The 26,722-nt window shown below is 46.0% G+C and overlaps 2 protein-coding genes across 18 annotated transcripts in view; one reads left to right on the top strand and one right to left on the bottom strand.

Moving 5' to 3' along the window:
- The window catches only part of KIF9 (kinesin family member 9), a 50,481-nt gene extending 40,388 nt beyond the window's left edge, over positions 1–10,093 (bottom strand). For 6 of the 14 annotated variants that reach the window (XM_030811920.1, XM_030811929.1, XM_030811919.1 and 3 more), the window contains exons 1-4: positions 9,724–9,868; positions 4,530–4,623; positions 2,587–2,752; positions 814–920 (exon numbers count right to left, since the gene is read on the bottom strand). In XM_030811920.1, the coding sequence (XP_030667780.1) occupies positions 814–920; positions 2,587–2,752; positions 4,530–4,623; positions 9,724–9,821 (465 nt within the window). In that variant the 5' untranslated portion in view covers positions 9,822–9,868. Of the gene's footprint in view, positions 1–813; positions 921–2,586; positions 2,753–4,529; positions 4,628–8,179; positions 8,423–9,723 lie in introns of all 14 variants that reach the window. The other 8 variants (XM_030811925.1, XM_030811930.1, XM_030811922.1 and 5 more) reach the window with 7 other exon arrangements.
- Positions 10,016–26,722, top strand: part of KLHL18 (kelch like family member 18) — a 61,837-nt gene continuing 45,130 nt past the window's right edge. For 2 of the 4 annotated variants that reach the window (XM_030811933.1, XM_030811932.1), the window contains exon 1: positions 10,016–10,324. In XM_030811933.1, coding sequence (XP_030667793.1) covers positions 10,016–10,324 — 309 coding nt within the window. Of the gene's footprint in view, positions 10,325–14,485; positions 14,681–23,769; positions 24,855–26,722 lie in introns of those variants that run through there. The other 2 variants (XM_030811934.1, XM_030811935.1) reach the window with 2 other exon arrangements.

The raw sequence follows: 26,722 nt of genomic DNA, 5'->3' as shown, positions 1-26,722 counted from the left end.
ACAGTATATTTCTATTAGTAGCACTGGGCTAGATTACTAAAGTCTAAGATGCTGAGATACTGAAGCTTTGACAGTGGGATATTAAGGATACTGCTCCAAAAACAAGAGCATGGATGGTTCACATACTAGAGGAATGTCTACACTTCTTACAGGACAGGGCTGCAAAAAACCCTGTCCTATAACACTTATAGGACAGGGCTGTAAAGCTGCCAAGATGCTTTCGGGGAAAGTCTTTTGCCTCCTACCTCTGACCAGAGGGTCCTTACAGATCCCAGGCTAGTGGGGCCCAAAGGAAGGCCCTTCTGTCCTATCTTCAGTTATGCTATTGAGACCCCCAAGGCTGACACAGTCCTGAAAGCTCAAGTAATGCCCTCCTTCTTGCTTTTGATCTTTCAGGGGCTGTGGTGGTGAAAAAAGCCAGAGGAGGCCAGTAAGGAAGCTCTGCAAGGGTCTATATGCCCCTCATTAAAACCAGGAAGGAGAAGATTAGGACCTCCAAACTCTTAATTACAGGATCACAGACCATTGGAGCAGCAAGAGGCTGATTAGCATGCCTGACTCCCTCCTTCCCAAATGAGGAAACACGCTCAGTGTGGGTATGGCTCAGAGTCTGACACCCAACCTCCTGGTTTCCTGAGGCCCCTGACTCTACTGACTCCAGAGTCCTGTGTATGTTGTCTCCAGTACCAGTATCCACTGCAACTCCTTTGAGGCCTGGTCCCCACTGTCTCTAGTAGCTGGCCTGGGGTCAGTAACATCTATGGCAGAGAGAGGGAACCTGTGTGGCATCCCACCCTTGGGCCCACTCTCTACCTGCTGCAGGGCACGAGGGAGGATCCCCCGGTGCTTGTAGTTCTCAGTTGCCCCCATCATGGTGTATGTCTTGCCAGCTCCTGTCTGCCCATAACACATGATGGTGCCTGCAAACATTTCAAAACATGGTGACATCCAGGAAAATAGCTCCAAGGATAACTCTCCCCTCCCCCAGCATGCCTGGTGCCAGCCAGGGCCCTTTGCATGAAGATGGCCAGTGGCAGCAGCCAAGAACATCAGGAATTCCACCATGGAAGAGGATGAGTGGGCAGGGGAACAGGGACAAAAGTGGTCAAAACAAGGACATGTGCCCTGAATCTGTGGTCCCCACAATGCTCTGCTGTTCCCTCCACCAAGAGATGATCCGGCCCTAGGGCTCCTGAGAAGGGCAGGGAATCTCAGGGTACAGAGGAACTGGAACTTTTCCTAAAAAGATGAGGAGGGAGATAGGAGCATTAGACTCCAGCCCTTCTCTAGCACAGCTATGAACCGCCAGGGTCTCAGGGTTGGCAGGAGGCATCAAATTCCCCACAGAGGCAAAGAGGGTCTTTCAAAATCTCCAGGAAGAGATGGAGTGGAAGGGCATTTTCTGTCAAGGGTGAGAATTCTTTGCAGACTACAAATTCCTGCAGGATCAAACAGGGCTCCTAGTTGGTTCCATGTCACTTCCAGAAATGTACCACCATGATCAGGCCCTGATCTGGTGCACTGCCCACCCTGGGAAGACTTTCATTGCACTTATCAACATCCTTTAGGTCTACCATCACCACCAGGCTCCGGGATGCAAACCATGCAGTCACCCTGAACTCCAGCTCCTATCTGTTCTTCCCCTTAGCATGGGCAGCCTGAGCCAGACCCCATCCCACAGACTGCCCATGGGCATTTACATGGCAGATCTGCCCAGGCAATGCTGGGCTGTGGAAATTTTTTGCCTTCGTCACACAGACATTCTAGTTCTTGGGACTGGTAGCAGGTTTTACACAAGGGATCCTGATTCAGCATCTGAGCTGGAGCCAGAAATGGTGTCTATTAACCCAACACAAATGAACAGGAAGGAGTCACTTCAGCTGCAAATCAGAGCCCATCTGTGGTTCCACAGCACCAGTGTTCAAGACTATTCATCTCCCTGGGCCTTAGTTCCTCTGTCTTCACCTCCTCAAGGTCACAATCTCCTCAGAGCATCATGAAAACCAAAAGAGAACCTCCTTAAGTCAATGGGGACCACATCTACGTATCATATTCAGGATAAATTACAGCATCTACACTCAACGCACTTTTAAATATAAAACCTAAACTTACAAAACAGGGAACATCCTAGTCAGCAGCCACCAGATGGCAAAGTCTACAAACTGTGATATATTCTTTTATACAATCCTATACTAGAATATCAACTGTACATTGATTGTGTTGGTAGAATACATGAAAATAGCTCCTAGCAGGAAGCTGAGAGACAAATGTTTGGACTCCATCAAATTCGTCATAAAGACGCATCTTCAAAACTAATACTTGAGAGATTTGAAACAGGATAATTGAACCCCTGTGACCTATAGAGAGCCACAGTCTTTTAATTTTCCAATGAAGGTAGAATCCCAGCACATTGGATCAAGCCATGCCCACAATGTCAACAAGCAAACAGTAAGTTTTGCAACGTAACAACATGGAGACAGACAAACATACAAATGATAGTAAGTGAGGTTTTATTTTATTCACCATAAAATATTTGCATCTCTTACTCCTCAGGTTCTTACATGAGACAACAGTTAATTAAGTTACCATTATAGCCATCGAGGGCCTGAGAAACCACATCCTTCGCAACTGTCTCATAAACCAAGTCCTGGGAGGCATCATGAAGAACTCCATCCAACTTAAACGACCAGTCTGTCTGTTGGTTATTGACAACTCCTCTCCGAATGTCTTTTTTTAAGTGAATATCAATGCTCTAGGAAAAAAGAGTGAGAAAGAAAAAAATGTTTTTTGTTCAAAAATGGGTATAAAAAAATCACTGACAGCTGAGGCCTAATCTGGAGGGAACAGAGGAAGTGAACTGTAGGATGAATGAGGACTCCCGCGTAGGGGCTGATATTCCGATGAATTCTTTGGGATGGGAGAAGAGAGCTCCTGCAGGGAGGTGGAAAGATCAGGAGAGTGGAGCACTTCCTAGTTTTAGCACCTCTAACCCTAGATCACAGGGTGCTGTCTGTCTTGGTTTCCCCACCTATGATATGAGGTCAAATTTATCATGTTCTTATTAAAGAAGTTTTAGATAGATTCCATAAGCATAGGGAGGCCTTGAATTATGCCAGAGGGAATAGTGAGCCTGGTAACAGAGGCCTGGGCTCCAGCCCCATTGCTCTGGTTGCTGGCAGTGAGGCCTCCCTCAGCTCTGCATTATGGTGAACATCTACTTCCACACACACGCTACGAGCCAAAGTGAGTGATGATAAAATGAAAGCCACAGAGAAGGCTATGGACTTCTCAGACATAGGAATTAAGAGTAAATTGAGGGTGTCATCAGCAGATTTTTAGATGCATGCCCCTTCATAGTAAGCCATTGTGGTAGCAGCTGGCTTAGGGACATACTGGGTGAGGTCAATGGTAGATTCCAATGTTCTTGATGAGAACTTCTGATGTAAAGACTCTTGCTGAAATCTTACACTGACTGCCCTAATGCAGGAGCTATACCTGGCTACAGAGAGAAAAATTAAGATCAAGAAAGACAGACTTGGCCAGGCGCGGTGGCTCACGCCTGTAATCCCAGCACTTTGGGAGGCCACGGCAGGTGGATCACCTGAGGTCAGGAGTTCGAGACCAGCCTGGCCAACATGGCAAAACCCCGTTTCTACTAAAAATACAAAAATTAGCCAGGCGTGGTGGCACATGCCTGTAATCCCAGCTATTAGCAGGGCTAAGGCAGGAGGATCGCTTGAACCTGGGAAGCAGAGGTTGCAGTAAGCCAAGATCGTGCCACTGTACTCCAGCCTGGGCAACAGAATGGGACTCTGTCTCAAACAAAAAAAGAAAGAAAGACTTGGTCCATTCACACATTAAATGCTCTGTGCTTCTGTGTTCGTTGAAAACCATGTCCAGCAGGACACATTTGATAGGGCTGCATGTGAGCTCTTTTCTGACCGCTAGGACCTGTGAGGCTTGGGCAGTTTGCCCTTGAATTTTTCCTTTGAAGAATGTCTCAATGCTGCCCAGAGTAGGCCCATAATTGTCTGCTGAATGAAAATATCTAACACTCTCACGCTGTCCTAAGCCTTCAGAAGCATTCTCAGGGGGAGGATATAGGGATGGATATATCTTTCCACTTCTCTTGATAAGTATTTCTCCAGCTGTTTTGATAAGCTAAACAGTAATGAACTCAAGATATTCTTACTGCACTCCGTGGGAGATTATACAATGACACATCAATCACTAGAAAGCTTTATGAATGTGAACAAATGTCAATTTTTCTGTGTCAGATACGAGGGTAAAGGTAAACTTATTAATTTATTAAAGGTAAAATTATTAAAAGATAATTAAAGATGGGATTTTATTAATTTCCTCATTAGCAGCATTGTGAGGGGGTGGTTTGGATTTGATGGACTCTAGAGTCCATTGGATCCTGTCCAATTCTATCTTGGTCCTTCAAAGGTTGCTTGGAAATACGGTCACACTATAGCAAGGTGGGACAGAGAGGCCCAGTCAGGTGAAGGCAAACACATTGCACTTACTCTTTTGTCATCTCCGTATCTGATCATTTCGTGAGCAAAGTCATCAGTGGGTTTGACACGGACAAATGCATGAACTTTTTTCCTAGTACCCATTCTAGCTAAAAAGAAGGGAACATGAAATTTTGAACAGTCATTATCAAATAAGAAGTAGAGGAGAGGGGTCATTCATTAAGAAGATCAGAAAAGAGTGATGAGCAGTCCATTTTTCCCTCTCTCCCTGAAAGCCAGTTTTCCTTTTCACCCCTCAGCATTTCAGTGTTCTACCCACAAGACACTGCTCAACAAATACACGCACTTTCTGCTTCACAGACTGCTTTGCCATTTTCCACCAATGACCCCAGAGAGACTGAAATACAAAGTAAAAAGAATGCTTCCTTTAGTGGCCTAATCTTAGATGTCATTTCTAGAAATGTTCTGCATCTAAGATGATGAGTCCACTTATGCTTTCCTTCATTTATTATATTTTCTTCTAAAATACTTACTATGAAATACATTAAAACAATTTCCTTTTCATTAACTTATCTTGCTTCAGATACAGCACCCTCTTCTCCAATAGACTAACTAGATCAGAAATAGATGCCCTAGAAGTATATTTGGTCCATAATAAATATTCTTTCTTCTCTTACTATATTGAGAAAAAATATCACAGACAGTCCCCTACCTCCTCTTGCTCTCCTAAAACCTAACTATATTCTCATCATTTTCTTTCAGTGTGTGTGTGTGTATGCGTGTGCATATATATATATATATATATAGTATAAATAAAGGAAGACATAGGACATATATACATACATTTTTTTTTTTTTGAGACAGAGTCTCACCCTGTCACCCAGGTTGGAGTGCAGTGGTGCTATCATGGCTCAATGCAGCCTTGACCTCCCGGGCTCAAGTGATCCTCCTGCCTCAGCCTCCCCAGTAGCTGGGACTACAGGTGCGTAACACTGTGCCCGGCTAGTTTTCTTACATTTTTTTTGCAGAGATGGTGTCTTACTATGTTGCCTGGGCTAGTCTTGAACTCCCAGCCTCAAGTGATTCTCCTATCTTGGACTTCCAAAGTGCTGGGATTACAGGCATATCCAGCCGATGTTCAGTATTTTTTAAAAAATTAACATTTATTTCATTGTTTTATTTTTGGAGACAAGGTTTCTTTATGTTGCCTAGGCTAGCCTTTAACTTCTGAGCTCAAGTGATTCTCCCATCTCAACCTTCCAAGTAGCTGAGATTACAAGCGCATGGCCTGGCTTTAAAAACAACTAACTTTTGGCTGGGTGCAATGGCTCACACCATAATCTTTGCACTTTGGGAGGCCGAGGTGGGCAGATCCCTTGAGGCCAAGAGTTTGAAACCAGCCTGGGCAACATGGCGAAAACCAGTCTCTACAAAGTATACAAAAATTAGCCAGGCGGCCAGGCGCGGTGGCTCAGGCCTGTAATCCCAGCACTTTGGGAGGCCGAGGCAGGTGGATTATCTGAGGTCAGGAGTTCAAGACCAGCCTGGCCAACACGGTGAAACGCCATCTCTACTAAAAATACAAAAATTAGCCAGTTGTGGTGGCAGACGCCTGTAATTCCAGCTACTCGGAAGGCTGAAGCAGGAGAATCGCTTGAATCTGGGAGGTGGAGGGTGCAGTGAGCTGAGATTGTGCCATTGCACTTCAGCCTGGGTGACAGAGAGGGACTCCATCTCCAAAAAATAAATAAATGAATAAATAAATAAAATAAATAAATTAGCCAGGCATGGTGGTGCATGCCTATAGTCCCAGCTACTCAGGAGGCTGAGGTGGGAGGATCACTTGAGCCTGGGGAAGTTGAGGCTGCAGTTAGCTTTGATCATACCACTGCACTCCAGCCGAGGTGACAGAGTGAGACCATGTCTCAAAAAAAAAAAAAAAAAAAAAAAACTAACTTGGGCCAAGCGCGGTGGCTCTTGCCTGTAATCCCAGCACTTTGGGAGGCTGAGGATGGCAGATTACCTGAGGTTAGGAGTTCAAGACCAGCCTGGCCAACATGACGAAACCCTGTTTTCACTAAAAAAAAAATACAAAAATTAGCTGGGTGTAGTGGCAAGCACCTGTAATCTCAGCTACTCAGGAGGCTGAGACAGGAGAATCGCTTGAATCTGGAGGGTGGAGGTTGCAGTGAGCCAATGTCATGCCACTGCACTCCAGCCTGGGTGACAGAGCAAGCTCAGTCTCAAAAAATAAAAAAAAAAATAAATAAATCTAACTTTTAAGATGTTAACCATAAAAACCCCTCATGTATAACAGGGACTACTTTTAATTAGATTATCTTGCTTTTTAAAAAAGTACATTAAATAATGGTAACATTTTATTTTATTTATTTATTTTTGAGGCACAGTCTCCCTCTGTCACCCAGGTTGGAGTGCAGTGGCGTGATCTCGGCTCACTGCAAGCTCCGCGCCCCCCCGGGTTCACGCCTCAGCCTCCCGAGTAGCTGGGACTACAGGCGCCCGCCACCATGCTCTGCTAATTATTTTGTATTTTTAGTAGAGATGGGGTTTCACCATGTTAGCCAGGATGGTCTCGATCTCCTGACCTCGTGATCCGCCTGCCTCGGCGGATCATTTTATATAAAATTATCTACGAGAGGTCCAATGGGTGTTACCTGACAAAAGTTATTCCAGATTTTATTTATTTATTATTTGTGAGACATTTATTTCAGACAGAGTCTCACTCTCTCTCTCAGACTGGAGCGCACGGGTGTGATTTCAGCTCGCTGCAGCCTGTCTCCCAGGCTCAAGCAATCCTCCCATCTCAACCTCAACCTCCAGAGTAGCTGGTAGGACAGGTGTGTGCCACCACACCTGGCTAACGTTTTGCATTTTTGTAGAGATGGGGTTTCAACATGTTGCCCAGGCTGGTCTCAAACTCCTGGGTTCAAGCAATCCACCCACCTCAGCCTCACACTCAATTTCTAAAGCTTGGGGAACCACTCTTCACATCCAAGGGCCCATTCTCCTGCCCAGGAAATACAGATGCCATCCAGGGTATGCTCCGAAAGGGACCATGAAGAAGCAGGGGAGCTCTGGGAGCAGGTGCCCAGGCCTCCCTCCCAGAAGCCCCTGCACAAGAGTAGCACAGGCCAGTTCAGAGCATCAACCTCAGCTGGGCATGGTGGCTCACACCTGTAATACCAGCCTTTGGGAGGCCAATGTGGGAGGATTGCTTGAGGCCAGGAATTAGAAACCAGCTTGGGCAACACAGCAAGACCTCGTCTCTACAAAAAATTTTAAAAATTTACCAAGTGTGGTGGTGCATGCATGTGGTCCCAGTTACTCAGGAGGCTGAGGCAGGAGGATCACTTGAGCAGTGATGGCACACCCACTGCTCTCCAGCCTGGACAACAGCATGAGACTGTCTCAACAAAACAAAGCAAATAAGCAAAAGCATCACTCTCCCTCCAGAGCCCGGCCCTTCTCTGCCCTGCTATTTGCCAACATGCACATGCACATGCAGTCACCCCATGTATGCTTCCCAAGGCCCTCCCCATGCTGACACCACGGCTCCAAGCAGGCCAGGAGCCATATCCACCTGCAATAAGTCTTCCTTTGCACACCCATCTTGTGAGCCTGCTACTCAGCAGCCCTTTAACACCCAAACATTTGGGGACCCCATGCCATCTTGCACTTACTGAAATACGGCTTGTTACTGTTCTTACGTTGCTTCATTTGAGTGGGTTTCAGTTCCCAAATTAAATTACAAGCTGCTTGAAGGCAAGGATTGTGCTTTTTATCTCTTTTGAATCCCCTCACAATGTCCAGGGCAGAGTCCAGCACAGAGTAGGTGTTCACGAAATGGTGGTGGTTGGTGATGGTAATGGCTGGAAGTCAGAGGGCAGCTGAATCTTCATATGTGGGTCTATCTTCAGTCACTACTGAGAGAGTCCCAAGGGGCATATGATGTCACTCCCCTTCCCTGACAACTCCAACACAAGCCCACAGCCCTTCCAGGAGGACACTTGGTTTCCAAGTGCAAAAATCCACATCCAGCACCTCACCACACACTTTTTTTGTTTGTTGTTGTTGTTGTTGTTTTGTTTTGTTTTTGTGACAGGGTCTCACTCTGTCACCTAGGCTGGAGCGCAGTGAAACAATCTCAGCTCACCGTAGCCTCCACATCCTGGGTTCAAGCGATCCTCCCACCTCAGCCCAACAAGTAGCTAGGACTACAGGTGTGCACCACCACGCCCGGGTAATTTTTGTATTTTTCGTAGAGACAGGGTTTCGCCATGTTGCCTAGGCTGGTCTTGAACTCCTGAACCCAAGCAATCCGCTCACCTCAGCCTCCCAAAGTGCTAGGATTACAGGCGTGAGCCACAGCGCCCGGCCCCCTCCCTTTCTCCCTCAGGACCTTGTGGGGAATGTCTCTCCTTGGGGAACCACCCTTTGATATTTCTGGTATAACAGAGCAAGTCTCTGAATGGCCACCAGGAGACTTCTGTGTTAAGGCGCTCGAGGTTTCCTCATTTGTCTTTAGTGGGAATGAACAGAATTGGCAACAAGCACCCGTGAAGACTCGACAAGAGGAAAGGGAGCGTTTGGTGGGGTGGAAGACACCAGGTGGGTCCCTATCTTCCAGTGCTCACGTCCAGATGAGGGGCTGTCATGGGGAACCCTCATAGCTACCCGTAGCGGCAGCAGCAACACCCGAATCCAAAACACTGGGTCCAACTGCACCTGGCCTTGGCTGAACAAGACTAGGATGCAGGCAAAACTAGACTTTCTCCTTTTTCTCACCCAATATGCCGGACCCCCGCGTGGAGCTTGGGCGGCAGTGGGCTTTGGACCCATTCCGGTCCCTCTCTGGAGAGGTTTCCTCATCTGTAACACGAAGGGCTCCGACTGGTGATTCCAAAGCCCCCTCTAGTTCGAAAACCGACTAGTGCAGAAGAGTCCAGACGACCTCTGGCTCCCCGCCTCACGGCCTCTATGTCCTGGGCGCGACGTGGGACCCCTTTGTGGGACCAATGAACATTAGCTCCGAAGACCGTAAGCCGCGGTCAGGCTGAAAGGACTCCCGCGACGTCGCGCCCTCCTTCGCTTGGGTTTCAGAGATGAGCGACCCAGCTGTGAACCCCCAGATAGAGCGGTTTTTGGACCCCAGCCACTTTCAGCAGTCCGGGCGCACACCCTTTTCCCATCTCCCCACTCCCACCGGCGAGCAGCCCCTGCTCACCGTTCACCAGGTAGCGACCCTCCCGGGACGCGACGGCCGCAACCGAAACCACCTGCACTCCCCACGCGGGGCTGCCCGGCTGTGTACAGAGTCGCCATGGCAACGGGTCGCTTCCGGGGATTCCGGAAGTGTCGGGAGTGGCGGAAATGAAGTCCGAGGTCCTACGTCGAGGATACGGGTGAGGTCATGGCCGAATCGGGAAGACGAGAGATGGGGCCGATTGATCTAGAAAGACTTCGGCAGATGCATATGCGAAGCCAAGGTCGAGATAGCGAGGGAACGAAGGCCGCACATGAACCAGGAAGCGGGACGGCGGGGCTTCCGGCGCCGGAGAGGTTCAACTACGGCGGCCGCGGAGGCCCGTCCGATTGCTGCTCTGCGCTCCGAGCGGCTGTCGGCGTGCGCTACTGCCCCGCCCTGGTTAGTGTCTAGCCGGCCGGCGAGGCCTGCGCAGTTGCGGCGGCCGGGGAAGATGGTGGAGGACGGTGCGGAGGAGCTGGAGGATCTGGTGCACTTCTCCGTGTCCGAGTTGCCTAGTCGCGGCTACGGCGTCATGGAGGAGATCCGGCGGCAGGGCAAGCTGTGCGACGTGACCCTCAAGGTACCGCGGACTGGGCGGCAGCGGGGTGAGGGGAAAGGGGTCGAGCAGGGAGTAAAAAGGGGCTGGGGACAGAGAAAGAGAGGTCTAGCAGGGAGAGGGGTGGGGAGAAGAGGTGTGAGGGGGGCCGAGTAGTGGGGAGAGAGGTGCCGAGCAAAAGGGGATCGGGGCCGAGTGGGGAGAGGAAGAGGACAACCTTTCAGCCCTTGGAAGGAAAGGTTGAGAGGTGCGCCGCTTAGGCCCTTGGAGTGGGAGACACTGGGGTGACAGCCTCCTTTTTCTGTCATGCAGACGAGAGAAAATGGACTTACCTTCTATGGAGGCAGGGGCGGTGGCCGGCTCCACATGCTGATGGGCACCACTGAAGCACCCTCTCTTGTCACTACAGATATTTCTTTGTGCCTGTCGAACTTGGCTGTGCTGTTGTAGAAGAGAAGGCTTCTCCTTAGGAATCATTGCCCTTAATTGTTGAATTACTGCTTTGTTTTTTAAGAGCGTTTAAAATCTGATCTGGAAATTTTTTGAGGTGGGAATCCACCCTGCCCCACACTGGAAGGCACCACTCACCACCACCACCACCACCACCACAAAGGTCCCCGGGGCTGGGCCTACTGGCCGCGTGGGGAGAGGGATGCTGACTGATATTAGGAGGGAAAGATATCTTAACCACCTGTTCCCCACCAGCATTCTGGTCGCAAGAGCCAGCCTCCCTCCTGTGCCTGGGTCTTTTCATGTGGAAGAGGCATGCTGTGCTGCTCCCTGGCCAAGCCACCGAACCATGTGGAGACGTCCGGCTGGGGGGATGATGAGTGGGGCTCCCTGTTGGGCTTTGGCTGGAAAGCTCTCAGCATCTGTGGCTGATCCCTGTTTAAAAAACAAACAGGGCAGGCATGGTGGCTCACACCTGTAATCCCAGCACTTTAAGAGGCGAGAGGATCACTTGAGTGGGGGAGTTGGAGACCAGCCTGGGCTATATAGGGAGACCGTGTCTCTACAAATAATAAAAAATTGGGCATGGTGGCCTGTGCCCGTAGTCCCAGCTACTCAGGAGGGTGAGGTGGGAGGATCACTTGAGCCTAGGAGGTCAAGCCTGCAGTGAGTTGTAATCGCACCACTGCACTCCAGCCTGGGCAACAGAGCAAGATCTTATTTCTCCTATTTCTCTCTCTCTCTCTCACACCACACAGACACACACACACACACACACACACACACACATAAAGAAATAAAAAAAAGAAAAAGTAAAACTATGCAGAAATCCTTTTGCTCTTTTTCTTTTTTTTTTTTTTTTTTTTTTGAGACGGAATCTCGTTCTGTTGCCCAGGCTGGAGTGCAGTGGCGCTATCTCGGCTCACTGAAACCTCTCTCTCCCAGGTTCAAGCGATTCTCCTGCCTCAGCCTCCCCAGCAGCTGGGACTACAGGCGTGCACCACTACCCCTGGCTAATTTTTTCTATTTTTAGTAGAGACGGGGTTTCACCATGTTGCCCAGGGTGGTCTCGAACTCCTGAACTTCAGCAGTCCGCCCGCCTCATCCTCCCAAAGTGCTAGAATTACAGGCATTAGTCACCGCACCCAGCCTGGTCTTATTTTCTACATGGCTAAGGAAACTTTTCTTCTGCAACATAGTTGAGTCAGACCTCTGGAGATGGTGGAGTAGGATGGTTGAGTATGGCTTTGAAAGCAGAAGGATTTGGATTAAAATCCTAGTTGTAACCTTGAGCAAGTTACTTAATCTCTGTAAGCCTCGGTTTTTTTGTTTTTATTTTTGTTTTTTTTGAGACAGAGTCTCGCTGTGTCGCACAGGCTGGAGTGCAGTGGCATAATCTTGGCTCGCTGCAACCTCCACCTCCTGTCTTCAAGCCAATCTCCTGCCCCAGCCTCCCAAGTAGCTGGGACTACAGGCGCCCGCCACCACGCCCGGCTAATTTTTGTGTGTGTTTTTAGGAGAGACAGGGTTTCACTATGTTAACCAGGCTGGTCCTGAGCTCCTGACCTCCTGATCCACCCACCTCAGCCTCCCAAAGTGCTGGGATTACAGGCGTTAGCCACCAAGCCCGGCCCTTTTCATCATTCTAAACCCCTCCTGAAGGAGGTTGTTTTTCCAGGAGAGAAGTGAAGTGATCTGAGAAGGCGTGAGATCTTCTCATATGGGAAAGAGGAACCAAGAGAATTGAGAAAAAATGAACTAGACTAAAGGAAGCAGAGGAAGTAAAAGTAAATTAGAAGTTTTTGTCCACAGTGATTACATGGTGGAAGATGTTAAGGCAACCAGAAATTTGTAAGCAGAAAAATGATCCAGGTGTGGCAGCAACACTTGGTGTAAATAGAGACTAGTGAAAAGCAGTAATAGGTGTGAATTTCTAGATTAAAATTTAGGCCGTAGGCTGGGCACTGTGGCTCACGCCTATTATCCCAGCACTTTGGAAGGCCAAGGCGAGTGGATCGCTTGAGCCCAGGGGTTTGAGACCAGCCTGGGCAACGTGGCAAAATCCCATCTCTATTGGGGGAAAAAAAAAGATTTAGGCTGTAAGGGTGAACCAGGGGAATCTTATAAGACACAGGGAATCAAAAAGGGCATGGCAGCGTGGGATGGTCACAGATACTTCTACATAAAGTATTAATAGTACATTTAATGCAGATACTGAATATAGTAATCTTTTAGCAGAATATTGCTTGTTCATTCAAAGGGACAAGTAAATTATCAGACATAGCTGGGTGCAGTGGCTCACACCTCTAATCCCAGCACTTTGGGAGGCCGAGGCAGGTGGATTGCATTGAACTCAGGAGTTTGAGACCAGCTTGGGCAACGTGGTGAAACCCCATCTCTACAAAAAATTAGCTGTAGTAGTGTGTACCTTTAGTCTTTCTTAGCTATTCAGGAGGCTGAGGTGGGAGGATCACTTGAGCTTGGGAGGCAGAGGCTGCAGTGAGCTGAGATCGCACCACTGCACTCCAGCCTGGGCAACAGAGTGAGACCCTGTCTCAAAAAAAAAAAAAAAAATCAGACGTAGTTTCAACTGAGACGGTCAGCCTGAATTGCTATGTTAGCTTCAGGGATCTAGAACATAAGGACCAGTATATTTATTTTTTTCACTCTTTAATAAAAAGCCTCCAGTGGGAAGGACTAGTATAAAGGCATGGGCTAGAGCTGGACGGGATTGTAGAGAGCATTTACTTCACTGACTTTGAAAACTTTATTGTAGAGCCCAAGGAGTAGCTCTGTAGCAATATAATGGTGGAACCGGGGAAAGGGCATGCAAACCAGGCTCTGCACATTTCACTACTTGCCACCAGAGCTGTCCTGGGAAATCTGTTTTGTCTCTCTTTCTTGTCAAAGTCTTTCTTCAGTTTTCTGGTGACTCCACAGTGTTGTTCAAGTAAACAGACACTGAAAAACTGGTTGGAAGCTTTTCGGTGTGAGATGTTTTATTGACTGGGGGGCTACCTGTCAGGCAGTGGTTCTCAAACTTTAGTGGACATCAGAATCACCTGGTGGCCTTGTTAAAACGCTGGTTGTTGGACCTCACCCAGAATTTCTGATTCATTCGGTCTGGCGTGGGCCTGAAAACTCATATTTCTGACAGGTTCCCCTGTGATGCTACTGGGACCACGTTCTGACAGCCATGGTTGTAGGGTGATGGACCTGTCGTTTTCTGTGGGATGTGTTCAAAGTCCGTAAATCTTCCTCCAGGCTTCTTCCTAGGTGGTATAAGCCTGGCTGTTATTCTGGGAGCCTTATGGTAGGAGAGGTCTGGAGGTTCTCCCTTCTGTATGCAGACTTTCACTTAATCCCCCTAAATGGTGCCACTTCCTTGTCTTCAGTGGTGCCCTGGTTACCCAGGTCCAGAGGCTCTTGTTCATCCTGTCTGAAGAGTAAACCTCCAGTCTTCTGCAGTTGCTTGTCTGGGGAAGGGGACCAGTACTTCCTGATTTCGGCCCTTCTTCTTGCTCACAACTTCAGAGGAAACTGGTACCTCTAATGGTTCCATTTTGGAGGGGATTCTTCAGTGGCTTGCCATCTGCAACACTCAGTATCCTCTAAGTCAGTTACTACTCATTCGTCTTTTCTTCTAAAATTTTGTTGACTCTTCTAATCTGCTGTCTCTCTCTGCTTCTTTTTCCTTCAGAGCTTTGCTGTTCCTTGATCATCAGTCCGAAAGGCAGTATCACACAGACTCTGCAGCCACACTGCCTACGTTTGAGTTCTGGGTCTGCCACTTGTTAGCTGTGAAAATGAGCAGCTTCCTTAAACACTGGTGATTCTCTGTCTCGTCTGTAAAATGCACATCACCTCCTACTTGAGTGTTGAGGATTCAATTAGTTAATGTACTTCAAATAATCATGTAGTAAATGCTCAGTAAGTAGTGTGTGTGTGTGTGTGTGTGTATTTTTTTTCTTTCTTTCTTTTTTGAGACAGAGTCTTGCTCTGTTATCCAGGCTGAAGGGCAGTAGTGCAATCTTGGCTCACTGCAACCTCCGCCTCCCAGGTTCAAGCGATTCTCCTGCCTCAGCCTCTTGAGTAGCTGGGATTACAGCTGCATACCACCATGCCTGGCTAATTTTTGAATTTTTGTAGAGACAGGGTTTTACCATATTGGCCAAGGTGGTCTCAAACTTCTGACCTCAAGTGATCTGCCTGCCTCGGCCTCCCAAAGTGTTGGGATTACAGGCATCAGCCACCATGCCCGGCCAATAGTATATATTTGTTAATAATAACTTAATGGAGTTTCTAGAAGGAGTGGAGATAAATTCATGTGTTCAACCTGCCATTTTGAATTTGTTTTAGCTTCTGATGAACTTTGAATGATTTCTATCTGGACAAAATGTTCATTGCGTTAAATGACTTTGCCGGCTGGACGCGGTGGCTCACGCCTGATCCCAGCACTGTGGGAGGCCCAGACGGGCAGATCACGAGGTCAAGAGATCGAGAACATCCATGCCAACACGGTGGAACCCCATCTTTACTAAAAATACAAAAATTAGCTGGACATGCTGGCACGGGCCTGTAGTCCCAGCTACTCAGGAGGCTGAGGCAGCAGAATCGCTTGAACCTGGGAGGCGGAGGTTGCAGTGAGCCGAGATCGCGCCACTGCACTCCAGCCTGGGGACAGAGTGAGCCTCTGTCTCAAAAAAAAAAAGACTTTGCCAACCACTGCACTAATTCATTAGCCTGCACTTTACAAATGAAGACCCAAGCCCAGAAAGGGAAGGGACTCATTCAAAGTCACAGGTTGAGTTAAGCAGCACTGGGACTAGACTCTTCGTCTCGTATTTGGGGTCAGGTGTTCTTTCATGCTCTCCTGTTGCCTCTTCTGTCACTGACGGTAAATGAACTGATTTCGGCTGCTACCACATGACTTAATCTACCTCAGGTCTACTGTATTTATCCTTAATGGCGTGTCATCTTTTCTATCTTCCTGAATTTTAGGGAGAACATGAAAATAAATATTAGCAGGCATGCCACATTCTCAAAATTAACTGCCAACACTTGAACCTAGGCTTAATTTCCTTTTGGGAAATATTTGAAATTTAAACTCATTGGAAGCCTGTCGGATAGTGAGATAGAGGCATGACAGAAAAGAGTAATATATTCATAAAAAAAAAAATCACATTCTGTATCTCCCATGGCTTGAAACTGTTATGAGAAAAAGCCCATGGGTCCTTTTCCTTGGCAAATCATTTTATCTTAAAAGTTATGAGGATTGTAGTGCAAGACTTCTTGGCATAAGGCTTGCCTAGGTAGAGAGATTTGTGTCCATGGACGCTCTCATCCCCTCTTCCCAGAGTTGAGTTTCGTGTCCTTTGCTCTGGGCTGCCAGAAGCCCAAGGCTCAGGAAGCATTGTCTGATTCCTCTTGGTCTAGCCAGTTGGGCACACTTGCTAGATTTAATGAGTTTTTCTTCTTCTTCATGAGATTTGGAGCCAGATTTATGTATTTACTTTTTTCCCCTATGCTTCTGTAAGGCATTGAAATTCATATATTTCTGCTCTCCCTTTATCTCACACATTTATTTTCTTTTTGAGTGACAGCAGAATGAGGTCACCAAACCTGAGTATTATTCACAGGGCCATAAGCTTAAAGGAGAGAGGAGCTCCCTATATAGACACACACCCTTTGTTTTGCAACTGCTGATAAATGGTTCCTGAAAGATCTGCTGGCATTAGTCTTCTCAGCATTTTCCCAAAGCCCCTGCTGAGGTTTCGAACCTGGCTCTGATAATTTAGCCCTCAGAAGGAAATGTTTTTTCCATGGGTGAAAGGTACAGTATTAGAATATTTCCTTGTGTTACCCACTAAATGTAGGCACACAATTTTCACGAAATTGGCTTCAAGAGCTACACATTTGAATCTGGAATCTTGCCTAATTTGTTGTCACCACTGGCTTTGTGATGAAAGAGTAGGTGGAGAAGGATATGAGGAAATGAAGTAAGGGCTTGTTGATGCATGCCATTTTTATGTTGTGTATAGTACAGTGAGTTACACAGGGTTAATTATAGAGCTAGAATAATCATATTAAAAGGAGCTATAGGCTGGGTACGGTGGCTCACATCTGTAATCTCAGCACTTTGGGAGGCGAGGTGGGAGGATTGCTTGAGCCCAGGAGGTCAAGGCTGCAGTGTGAGCCATGGTTGAATGACTGCACTGCAGCCTGGCAATAGCGTGACTCTGTCTCAGAAAAAGAAAAAAGAGAATTGTAGAGGTTCCCTATCAAAGGTATCATTTTACATGTGTATGCATGGACATAGAGTGTGGAATGAATGGAGACTGGCGTGGGGTGAGGGATGAGAAATTACTGGGTACAATGTACATTATTTGGATGATGGTTACGCTAAAAGCCCAGACTTCACCACTATGCAATATATCCATGTATCAAAACTGCACATGTACCCCTAAATTTATACAAATAAAAACATTTTTAAGCCGTCATTTTACAGATGTAAAAAACCCTGGGGCTTAGAGCTATTAAGAGATTTGCCCATGGCACAAATCTATATCAGCTGAGATCTAACACAGCTGTTTATTGGTGGAAGCCATGCTTTTACATCCTGTCAGATTATTCACCTGCCCTGCTGATGGTATGAAGCAGAGTAGGGAACAAAGCGTCCTTAGTGTCATTCTTGAGCACAGAGGGCAGGGATGTGAATGTACAGATGCCACACCAACATTTTATTTCAGGAGAGAAGATGGAGGCTTTTTCTACTCGTCTTTTAGACATATGAATTCTTGACTCTGATTTTGAAATGACATTGTATTGGAAAACTTGTGCTTCTGAATATTGCTCATTCCCAGGGTTTTCTAGTGACATTTTTCATGTAGTTAGGTTTATCTCTCTCTATGTAGTTAGCTTTGTCTCCCTCTTTTTTTTTTTTTTTTTTCTTGAGACAGGGTCTCTTCTCTCACCCAGGCTGGAGTACAGTGGTGGATCACAGCTCATTGCAGCCTCGAAATCCCTGGCTCAAGCCATCCTCCCACCTCAGCCTCCCAAGTAGCTGGGACCACAGGTGTATGCCACCACGCCTGGCTAATTTTGTTTATTTTTTGGGAGATGGGGCCTCAACTTGTTGCCTAGGCTGGTCTCAAACTCCTGGGCTCAAGCAATCCTCCTGCTTCCACCTCCCCAAGTGCTGGGATTACAGGCATGAACCACCACACCTGGCCCAGCCTTGTTTCTTTCTAATGAGCAATAAGAACTGAGAGGAAGAACGTGCTCCTTGAGGGGCACAGCACTTGTTATATGAATTTCCTATCAAAAATTCGGTTTTAGTCTCCTTGTTCAAGTTATCTTGTGGATAATGCTGTTAAATTTGGACACCAATTAGGTGAATTAGAGAGCTTGATGCTGCCTGACATGTGGGTGGGGAAAGAGAGTTGGAGGTACAGCCTGGACTATCCGTTACCAGCCAAGCAACATTCATCATGTTTACCCTAAGGCTTCTGGAGCTTGGCTGACTGGCTCGCCAGGTACATTTAAGAAGCCTGTGCTTGGGGATGTTTCTTAACTGCAGACAGTTCCTTTATTATTCTGTACAGGAGACTCCATTGTTTGCCCCTTAGCCCCACTTGGTTTAGCTTGTAGGCTAGTTGATGGAAGATGAGACCACATTGTTTTTCTAAAGGTGTGTTCCTGTTCCTAGCCCTTCCTAAATTACAAGCATGGCAGCTACCTTTCTACTTTCGAACTTGTTGAGTATTGGCACTGTCATTGCCTCTTTGGCATGGAACCAGCCAGCTGGCCTGTGGTTAGCTTAGGAAGACCTTAGGAAGAACATCCAAGCAGCTGATTACATCACTGCTTTTTCCAATGGGGGCAAAAGTGGGTGAACCAAGGTGCGTGAACTAAGAGTTAACAAGCGTTTCTGTAAAGGGACAGATAGTAAATATTTAAGGATTCGTGGGTAATATAGTTTCAGTTGCAGCTACTTAACTCTGATGCTATACTGCAAAAGCAGCTATACACAATATATAAATGAATGGGTGTGGCTGTGTTCCAGTGAAACTTTACAAAAGAAGCATGAGCTGAATCTGTTGCCTATAGTTTACTGACCTCTGTTATATACTGATAAGGCCTCTAAGGCTTTTGAAGTAGGTTTTATTTTCATTATTTATTGCTCTAGCATATACTTCTGTAGTTTCAACACAGTATTTAGGAATTGAAGCATTTCTTGTTAAAGAATACAAATGAACCGGAAGTGAAAAAAATTTTCCCAGCTTACTACAGGTGATCATGGGACTATACTGATTAGTGAGTGAGTAAGTAACATAGAAGTTACTGTTAAATTTAGCATCTCATTTGTAAAGCCTTCACGCTCTGCTGGAACTTGAAGCAGAATGTTTCCAAAGTCTTAACTAAAGACACCATGCTCCCATTCTGTCTCAGTTGAAGCTGAGGATGCTTAGCTGCTGGCAGAATGGCAGGCCAGAGGAGACCCTGATGGCTCTTATGTTCCAGTGGAACAGACAGTCTGTGTTCAGGGCCTTGAAGGTAAAGGTCAGAGCTTGGGCTTTTGGCAGGCAAAATAGGGGATCTGTAGTTCAAATATGACCCAATATAATGGTATATGTGGGCAGAGTGTTCTGAATAGCTGATCAGAACACAAAAACACTTTTCACTCCTGTAATCCCAGCACTTTGGGAGGCCAGGGTGGGTGGATCACCTGAGGTCAGGAGTTCGAGACCAGCCTGACCAACATGGTGAAACCCCATCTCTACTAAAAATACAAAATTAGCCAGGTGTGGTGGCGCATGCCTGTAGTCCCAGCTACTCGGGAGGCTGAGGCGGAAGAATCACTTGAACCCATGAGGCGGAGGTTGCAGTGAGCCGAGATCACGCCGTTGCACTCCAGCCTAGGCAACAAAAGTGAAACTCCATCTCAAAAAAAAACCTTTCAAAAAATAAGCTCAAGAACAGATAGATACTTGTACACCAATGTTCATAGCAGCATTATTCACAATAGCCAAAAGGTGGAAGCAACCCAAGGGTCTACCACTGGGTGAATGGATAAACAAAATATGGTATATGGCTGGACACAGTGGCTGATGCCTATAATCCCAGCACTTTGGGAGGCCAAGGCAGGCAGATGGCATGAACCCAGGAGTTTGAGACCAGCCTGGGCCACATGGCAAAACCTTGTCTTTACAAAAAAATACAAAAATTAGCCAGGTGTGGTGGTACACACCTGTAGTCCTAGCTACTTGGGAGGCTGAGGTGTGAGAATCACCTGAGCCCCGAGAGGTCAAGGCTGCAGTGAGCCATGATTACACCACTGCACTTCCACCTGGGCAACAGCAAGACCCTGTCTCAAAAAAAAAAAAAAAATATATATATATATATACACACATACAGTGAAATATTACTTCGCCTTTAAAAAGAAGAAAATTCTGCTGCAACATGGGTGAACCTTGAAGACATTACACTAAGTGAAATAAGCCAGTTACAAAAGGACAAATGTTGTGTGATTCCACTTATATGAACTACCTAGAATAGTCAAATTCATGAAGACAGAAAATGGAATCGTGGTTGCCAGGGGCCGGGAGGAGGGGGAATGGAGAGTTACTGTTTAATGAGTATAGTTTCAGTTTGGGAAGATGAAGAATTCTGGAGACAGATAGTGGTGATGGTTGTAGAATGTACTTAATGCCACAGAACTGTACACTTAAACATGGTTAAAATGGTAAACTGTATGTTATTTATATTTAATCCAGTCTTCAAAAGATAGATAATTAGCTCAAGAAGACTTGTTACCAGGTGGGCAAGAGAGATTGCTTTCTGACTGTAGACACTAAAAACAGAATTTGTCTCTCTATTGAAACCCAATGATTAGAAACATCTGATGCTAAGGAGTAATCTTTCCTGCTCTTTATTTTTGTACTATGGTGCCTCAGCTGTTAAGAGCCAAATTGTATTAGCTCAGCCCTGTAGCTGCACTTCAAATGGTCACTTAAAAGGAATCGCCTTCTAAGAGGTGCATATTTAGGAGATGCAGATGTGTTGTAAGCTTATTTTTCTTGGGTTGGTTTGTAAGCTCCAAATGTTGTGTAACCTTGACAGAGCTATTCTGAGGACCAGCAAAACAAGCCGTGCTAACATGTCTTCCAAGTAAAGGTGTGTTGGCATCATCTGCAAATTACAAATAGCTTTCAAACTTATATTTTCTACCCCATTTGTCCTGTGGGTCCTCATACTCATTATGTCTAAAGTGAACACCCTTGCCCATCTTTTGTTTCCTCTGTGTTAGGAGGGCACACAATCCATCTAGTCATGCACAGTTGAAACTCTGGGATTGTCTTTGGCTCATCCTCTCTTATGTGTATTTTGTGACACTTATTACAATAGTAATTACATAATTATTTATAGTGTTGTAACTCCACAAGAGCAGGGCTATGACTGAATTATTTACTGAGGTATCTACATAATAGCTGCTCAGTAAACCACTGTCCTAATTGAGATCTTCATCTTTTACCTAACCCAGGATTTCTATAACTTTACTAGCATGTTGAGAGGATTCTTACCGACCCTCTAGGGAATGAGCCTTGGGCTACTAACAGATTGTTTTTCCCCAGGCTTAATTCTGATCTTATTCTGCTCTGAATGGCTTCTCATTTCATTTTCATTCAACAGGATGCTCAGCAGGTATGTCAGCACCTTCCATGTGCCAAGTACTGTTGTAGGTGCTGAGGGTGCAGCAGTGAGCAGAGTAGGCCAAGCCTTTTTGAGTATGAGCTTACATCCTAGTGGAGTGGCAGACAATAAACAGGTGGAAGATGTCCAGTGGTGATCAGTGCCATGAAGAAAAGTAAATCAGGAGCCAGCCTCTCTTAATAGAGATCTAAATGAAGTGAGGGAGCAATCCATGAGGATATCTGAAGGCAGAGGGAACAGTAAGCACGGAGCCCTGAGGCAGGAGCACACTTGGTGTTTTGGGGAAACAGCAAGAAGCCAGAATGGTAAGGGCAGAGTGACCAAGGAGAAAAGTGGAAGAACACGAGGTCAGAGAAGTAGCCACCCAGCCCAGCACAATTCCTTGCATGGTATGGTATGGCTCAGTAAATACGTTGTGAATGAATGAATGAAACCAATCAATAATTATGTATTTATGAATGAAGAATCAGGGCAGGGTGTTAGAGGTATACCTAAGGTATAGAAAGTTAGGATGCATATTCCATGGTTCATGAAGACAGCACTGCGTTTTGCTTGCGCTTTCCCCTTCTGCGGTTTAGGAGAGATGATGATAATGGCCGGAGCCAGAAGACTAATTCTGACTTGTTCTTGAAGGAAATTCTATTCTGCACACAGTGACAATCAGAGGTTAGAAACTTGTCAGCGGAGCCGGGAGTCGAGCAGAGCTGCTCAGCTCTTGGTGGTTGTAAAACATGCCTCTACCTCATGTTGGGGAAACCTTGTGTTTTCCATGTATATGGCTTAGCATTTTAAGTAATCAAGATGTCTGAGGGATAGTGGGAATGCAGGAGCAGCAGGTGGTGGCTAGCTTTCTGTAGGATTTAGGAAAGGACTGCTGATTTAACTGAATCTCTGATTATTCTAAGCTGCTCATAGAAATCCGCCAGTCACTGCTGTCTCAGACGTCAGAGGGAGAAGCTTAAGCATGTTCTGTTATTGACAGCCATTCTGGTTGACTTCTCTAAGACTGCCAGCTGTATTCTTGATATTCAGAGTCCTGCAGATGTGGGCCCTCTCTGCTATTCTCTCCTGCTTTCCCACGGTGTCCTCTTGCGTCAGCTGGCCATCTCTCTATGACTGTGTTCTCCCTCCTCTGGGCCTTTGCTCTAGTGTTCCTTTGGCTTGGCGTATCTGCTCACATCTGCCAAGCAGAGCCCTATTCATGCTTCAAGCTTTCTTCCATATTTTCTTCCTTTGCTTTCTTTCCTTTTTCTTTCTTCCCTTGCTTTCCCTTTCCCTTTCTCTTTCTCCTCTTTTCTTTTTTCTTTCTTCAGGGTCTCGCTCTTGCCCAGGCTGGTGCAGTGGTGCAATCATAGTTCATTGTAACCTCGAATTCCTGGGCTTAAGTGATCTTCCCACCTCAGCTTTCTGAGTAGCTGGAATTACAGGTGTGTTGCCACCACACTCAGTTAATTAAAAAAAAAAAAAATTTTTTTTTGGTAGTTACAGGGTATTGCTTTGTTGCCCAGGCTGGTCTCGAACTCCTGGCCTCAAGCAATCCTCCTGCCTCGGCCTCACAAAGTGCTGTGTAGCCACTGTGCCCGGCCCCTTCTATGTTTTCTTTTCTCAAAGGGACCCATGCCCTCTTTCTTGTGTGCCCTGTTCTATCACAGTGGGGGGTTGTGTCAAGTCCCATTTCTCTGAAGACAATCTTCTCATATCCCTCCAGGTGTAGTTCATCTCCCCCTCTTCCACTGCATCTTAACCCCTCATTACTCAGTGTTGTCACTGGACTAATAGCATCAGCATCACCTGGGTGGGGGCCTGTTCGAAGTGCAGAATTTCAGGTCTCGCCCCAGACTTACTGAACCAGAATCTGGTGCTTCTTACATTCTGTGCACATTAAAGTTTGAGAAGCATTGCTGCCACACATTGGTCCTACTCCCCTTACCGGTCTGAGCAGGATGTAGATGGTTTGAGTGTTTTTGTTCCCCTCTAGATGTTGAACTCCTGAATCGTAAGCCATCTCTTAACTAGTATAGTTCTTAGCATGTTTCAAGCACTTAAAAGTATTTATTGAATTACCCTAACTAACCCCTGACATTATGTTTGAGATGCTTCTTCAGTCAACATACTATATAAGTGCATTTACTTGCGCTTGGTGCTTTGTAGGTGCATGAGACACCCTGCTGTGAATGGGAGTCAGCCTCTGTCTTTGGCATTTATAGATGAGTGGGGAAGATAGATATGCACCAATTATTAATAATTATGAGAAAAGGCAGAGTCTGATAAATTCTGTAACTGCATAGGCATCACCAGAGGCCTAAGGGAACATCAAAGGAGTAGCCGATATTTACAGTTCTGAGGGTTTGTGACTGTTTCATGGAAAGGATGGTATTTAGTTGGTACATTGCAAGATGAATAGGACTTTGACAGACAGGCACAGTGGAAAGAGGCATTCCAGGCTGGGGGAGAGTGTTCAGAGGCCCAGGCATGAAAGTACACCTACAGTGTTTCTTGAATAAGTAAGACATAGAGGAGCAAGGTGGAAGGTGGGATTGGAGAGGTAGGTTGAGTACAGACTGTGTCCTCCTTAAATTTTCATGGTGAGGAGTCTAGACTGCTAAGAAACACCTGCAAATCAGTTGAAGTTGGTACAGTTACATGTTCTGTGGTTCCTGAGGACTCTGCCCGCTTGTCTCCCTTCCTCTGCTCCCATTCTACCCTGCTGGATATGAGTGGTAGGAAGTGGGGGAGGGTTTAGAAGACGTGGGAAGCAGCCTGAATGTTTTAGCCAGCTGTTTATATGGGACTGGAGCCGTAAGTCCTGTTTTAGTGTCAGCTGGTCAGCTACTTTCTTCCTCACCCCCTTCCTGTGTCACTACCCAGTGGGGCACTCTAAAGCAGAGAGACCAAAGCTCCATCACAGAGTGTTCAAAGAGTGTGCCCTAAAATGCTATCGAAAACTGCAGACTGAGCCCAGTATGTTTTGTTATACTTGCCATCAGTTTCTTAACCCCAAGAGTTTATGAGGACTCATCGTTGCTGCTTGTGGTAGTATTATGTGAACCTGTGTCTCTCTGCCCATATTCTAGGCTGGCAGTCAGGCCATCAGCATTCAAGGTGAAAGAATCCCCCCGACTTCCATTTCCTTATATGCCATCTTGTTAGAAACCCACAAAGTAGCTAGTGTGATCTGTTTATTTCTTCAGTACTGGGAATGCACTGTTAACCTGGGAGTCAAGCCCTCCACAAATTGACCCTAAGCCTCACCATCTTTTTCTTGAGCCTTTTACTTCAGCCAACTGAATTTTCAGATGAGATGAGAAGGTCATGCTTTTCCACCTCTGAGCTCCCACTTTGACCAGCTCTGCCAGTCCTGAGCCAGAAGGTCAACAGTTAAAAAGAGGAGGTAAAATTCATCAGAAATTTTGTTACTTGTTTGTATCTCAGATGAAGCCTATTTTTAGATGAAATAGGCTTTAGAATTCATTAAGTACAACTGAGTATGAGGCACTGTGTTAAGTACTAGGATATAACCTTCCTTTCTTTGGGAAGAATATTCAGCCTGGATGGAGAGACATTCATTAGGGACAATATAATGTGTGCTATAGTGGAGGCTTGTACCAAGTGCCACAGAAAGGAGAGAGCTGACTGCCTGGAAGTCAGAGGCCCCTCAGAGGAGGGAACATTTGAGCTGAATCTTCAAGGATGAGGAATAATTCACTGGGCATAAAAATGAGGGGATAAGAATCCAACCTGAGGGAACAAGACAATTTCTGAGAATTGCCAACAGTTTTTAGAAGAGAGTCATGGTGGAGGATAAAACTGGATGGGGGCCAGGTGCAGTGGCTCACACCTATAATCCCAGCACTTTGGGAGGCTGATGCAAGAGGATGCCTTAAATCCAGGAGTTCAAGACCAGCCTGGGCAACAAAGTGAGACCCCATCTCTACCAAAAATTAAAAAATTGGCCAGGTACCTGTAGTCCTAGCTACTTGAGAGGATCACTTAAGCCCAGGAGTTCGAGGCTGCAGTGAGCTATGATTGTGTCACTACACTCCAGCCTGGGCAAGAGTGAGACCCTGTCTCTAAAAAAGAGAAAAAAACCTGTTTAGAGTTTGGATCTGACTTGTAGGCAGTAGGGAGCCCCCTAAAATGGGGACTGACATGACCAGACTCAATTATATGTTGAGTTGACTCATTCCGAAACATCATTTATTCAACAAATACTGAGTATTAATTTCTGACTATTCCAGGAAACATGAAACATATGAAGATTGCCCCCTTGGTGGAGCCCGTGTTTTAGTAAGGATAGATAAGTTAGTTATATCAGGCCACCACCATTTGCTCTTGTCAAGGTTACTAATGACCTCCACAATACAGAGCTAGTTCATAATCACGCAGATCTCCATGTGCCACCTTTTATAGTCACATCCAGCCCCCTCCCACCCACCATCTCTAATCTCTGGCAACCATGAATTTGTTGTCTCTCATTTTGAAATTGTTATATAAATGAAATCGTAGAGTTTGTGACCTTTTTTCACCCAGCCTAATGCCCATGAGGTTCATCCTAGTTATTGCATGTATTGATCATTTTTTCCTTTATATTTCTGAGTAGTAGTCCATGATATGATTGTACCATAATTTGTCTAACCATTTCCAGCCATCAAAGGACATTTTTCAGTTTTTAGGTATTATGAATAAAGCTGCTATGGATATTCATGTACAGGATTTTGAGTGAACTTATTTTCATTTCTCTATTGTAAATGCCCAAGAGTAGAATTTTATGTCATACAGTTTGTGTATTTTAATTTTAGAAGAAATTGTCAAACTACTTTCCAGAGTAGCAATACCATTTTGCATTCCTACTGGCATATGTAAGTGTGGTGGTTAATTTTATGTGTCACCTTGGCTAGGCCCAGTTGTTTGGTCAAACACCAGTCTAGATGTTGCTGTGAAGATATTTTTTAGATGTGATTAACATTTAAATTAGTGGACTTTAGTTGAGTACAGTGGTATGTGCCTGTAATCCCAGCTACTTGGGAAGCTGAGGCGGGAGGATTGCTTGAGCCCAGGAGTTTGAAACCAACTTGGGCAACATAGTGAGACCCTATCTCATTTTAAAATAATAACAAGTTAGTAGACTTTCAATAAAGTCGATTACCTTCCATAATGTAGGTGGGCCTCATCCAGTCAGTGTAAGGCCTTAAAGAGCAGAAACTGAGCTTTCCCCTGAAGAAGCAGTTCTGCCTCAAGATTGCGAAATAGGCTGGGCGC

Source organism: Nomascus leucogenys, chromosome 4 (assembly GCF_006542625.1).
Source record: "Nomascus leucogenys isolate Asia chromosome 4, Asia_NLE_v1, whole genome shotgun sequence".
NCBI classification, from domain to species: Eukaryota; Metazoa; Chordata; class Mammalia; order Primates; family Hylobatidae; genus Nomascus; species Nomascus leucogenys.
The sequence above is the reverse complement of the archived record's forward strand: the minus strand, read 5'-3'. Positions and strand labels throughout refer to the sequence as shown.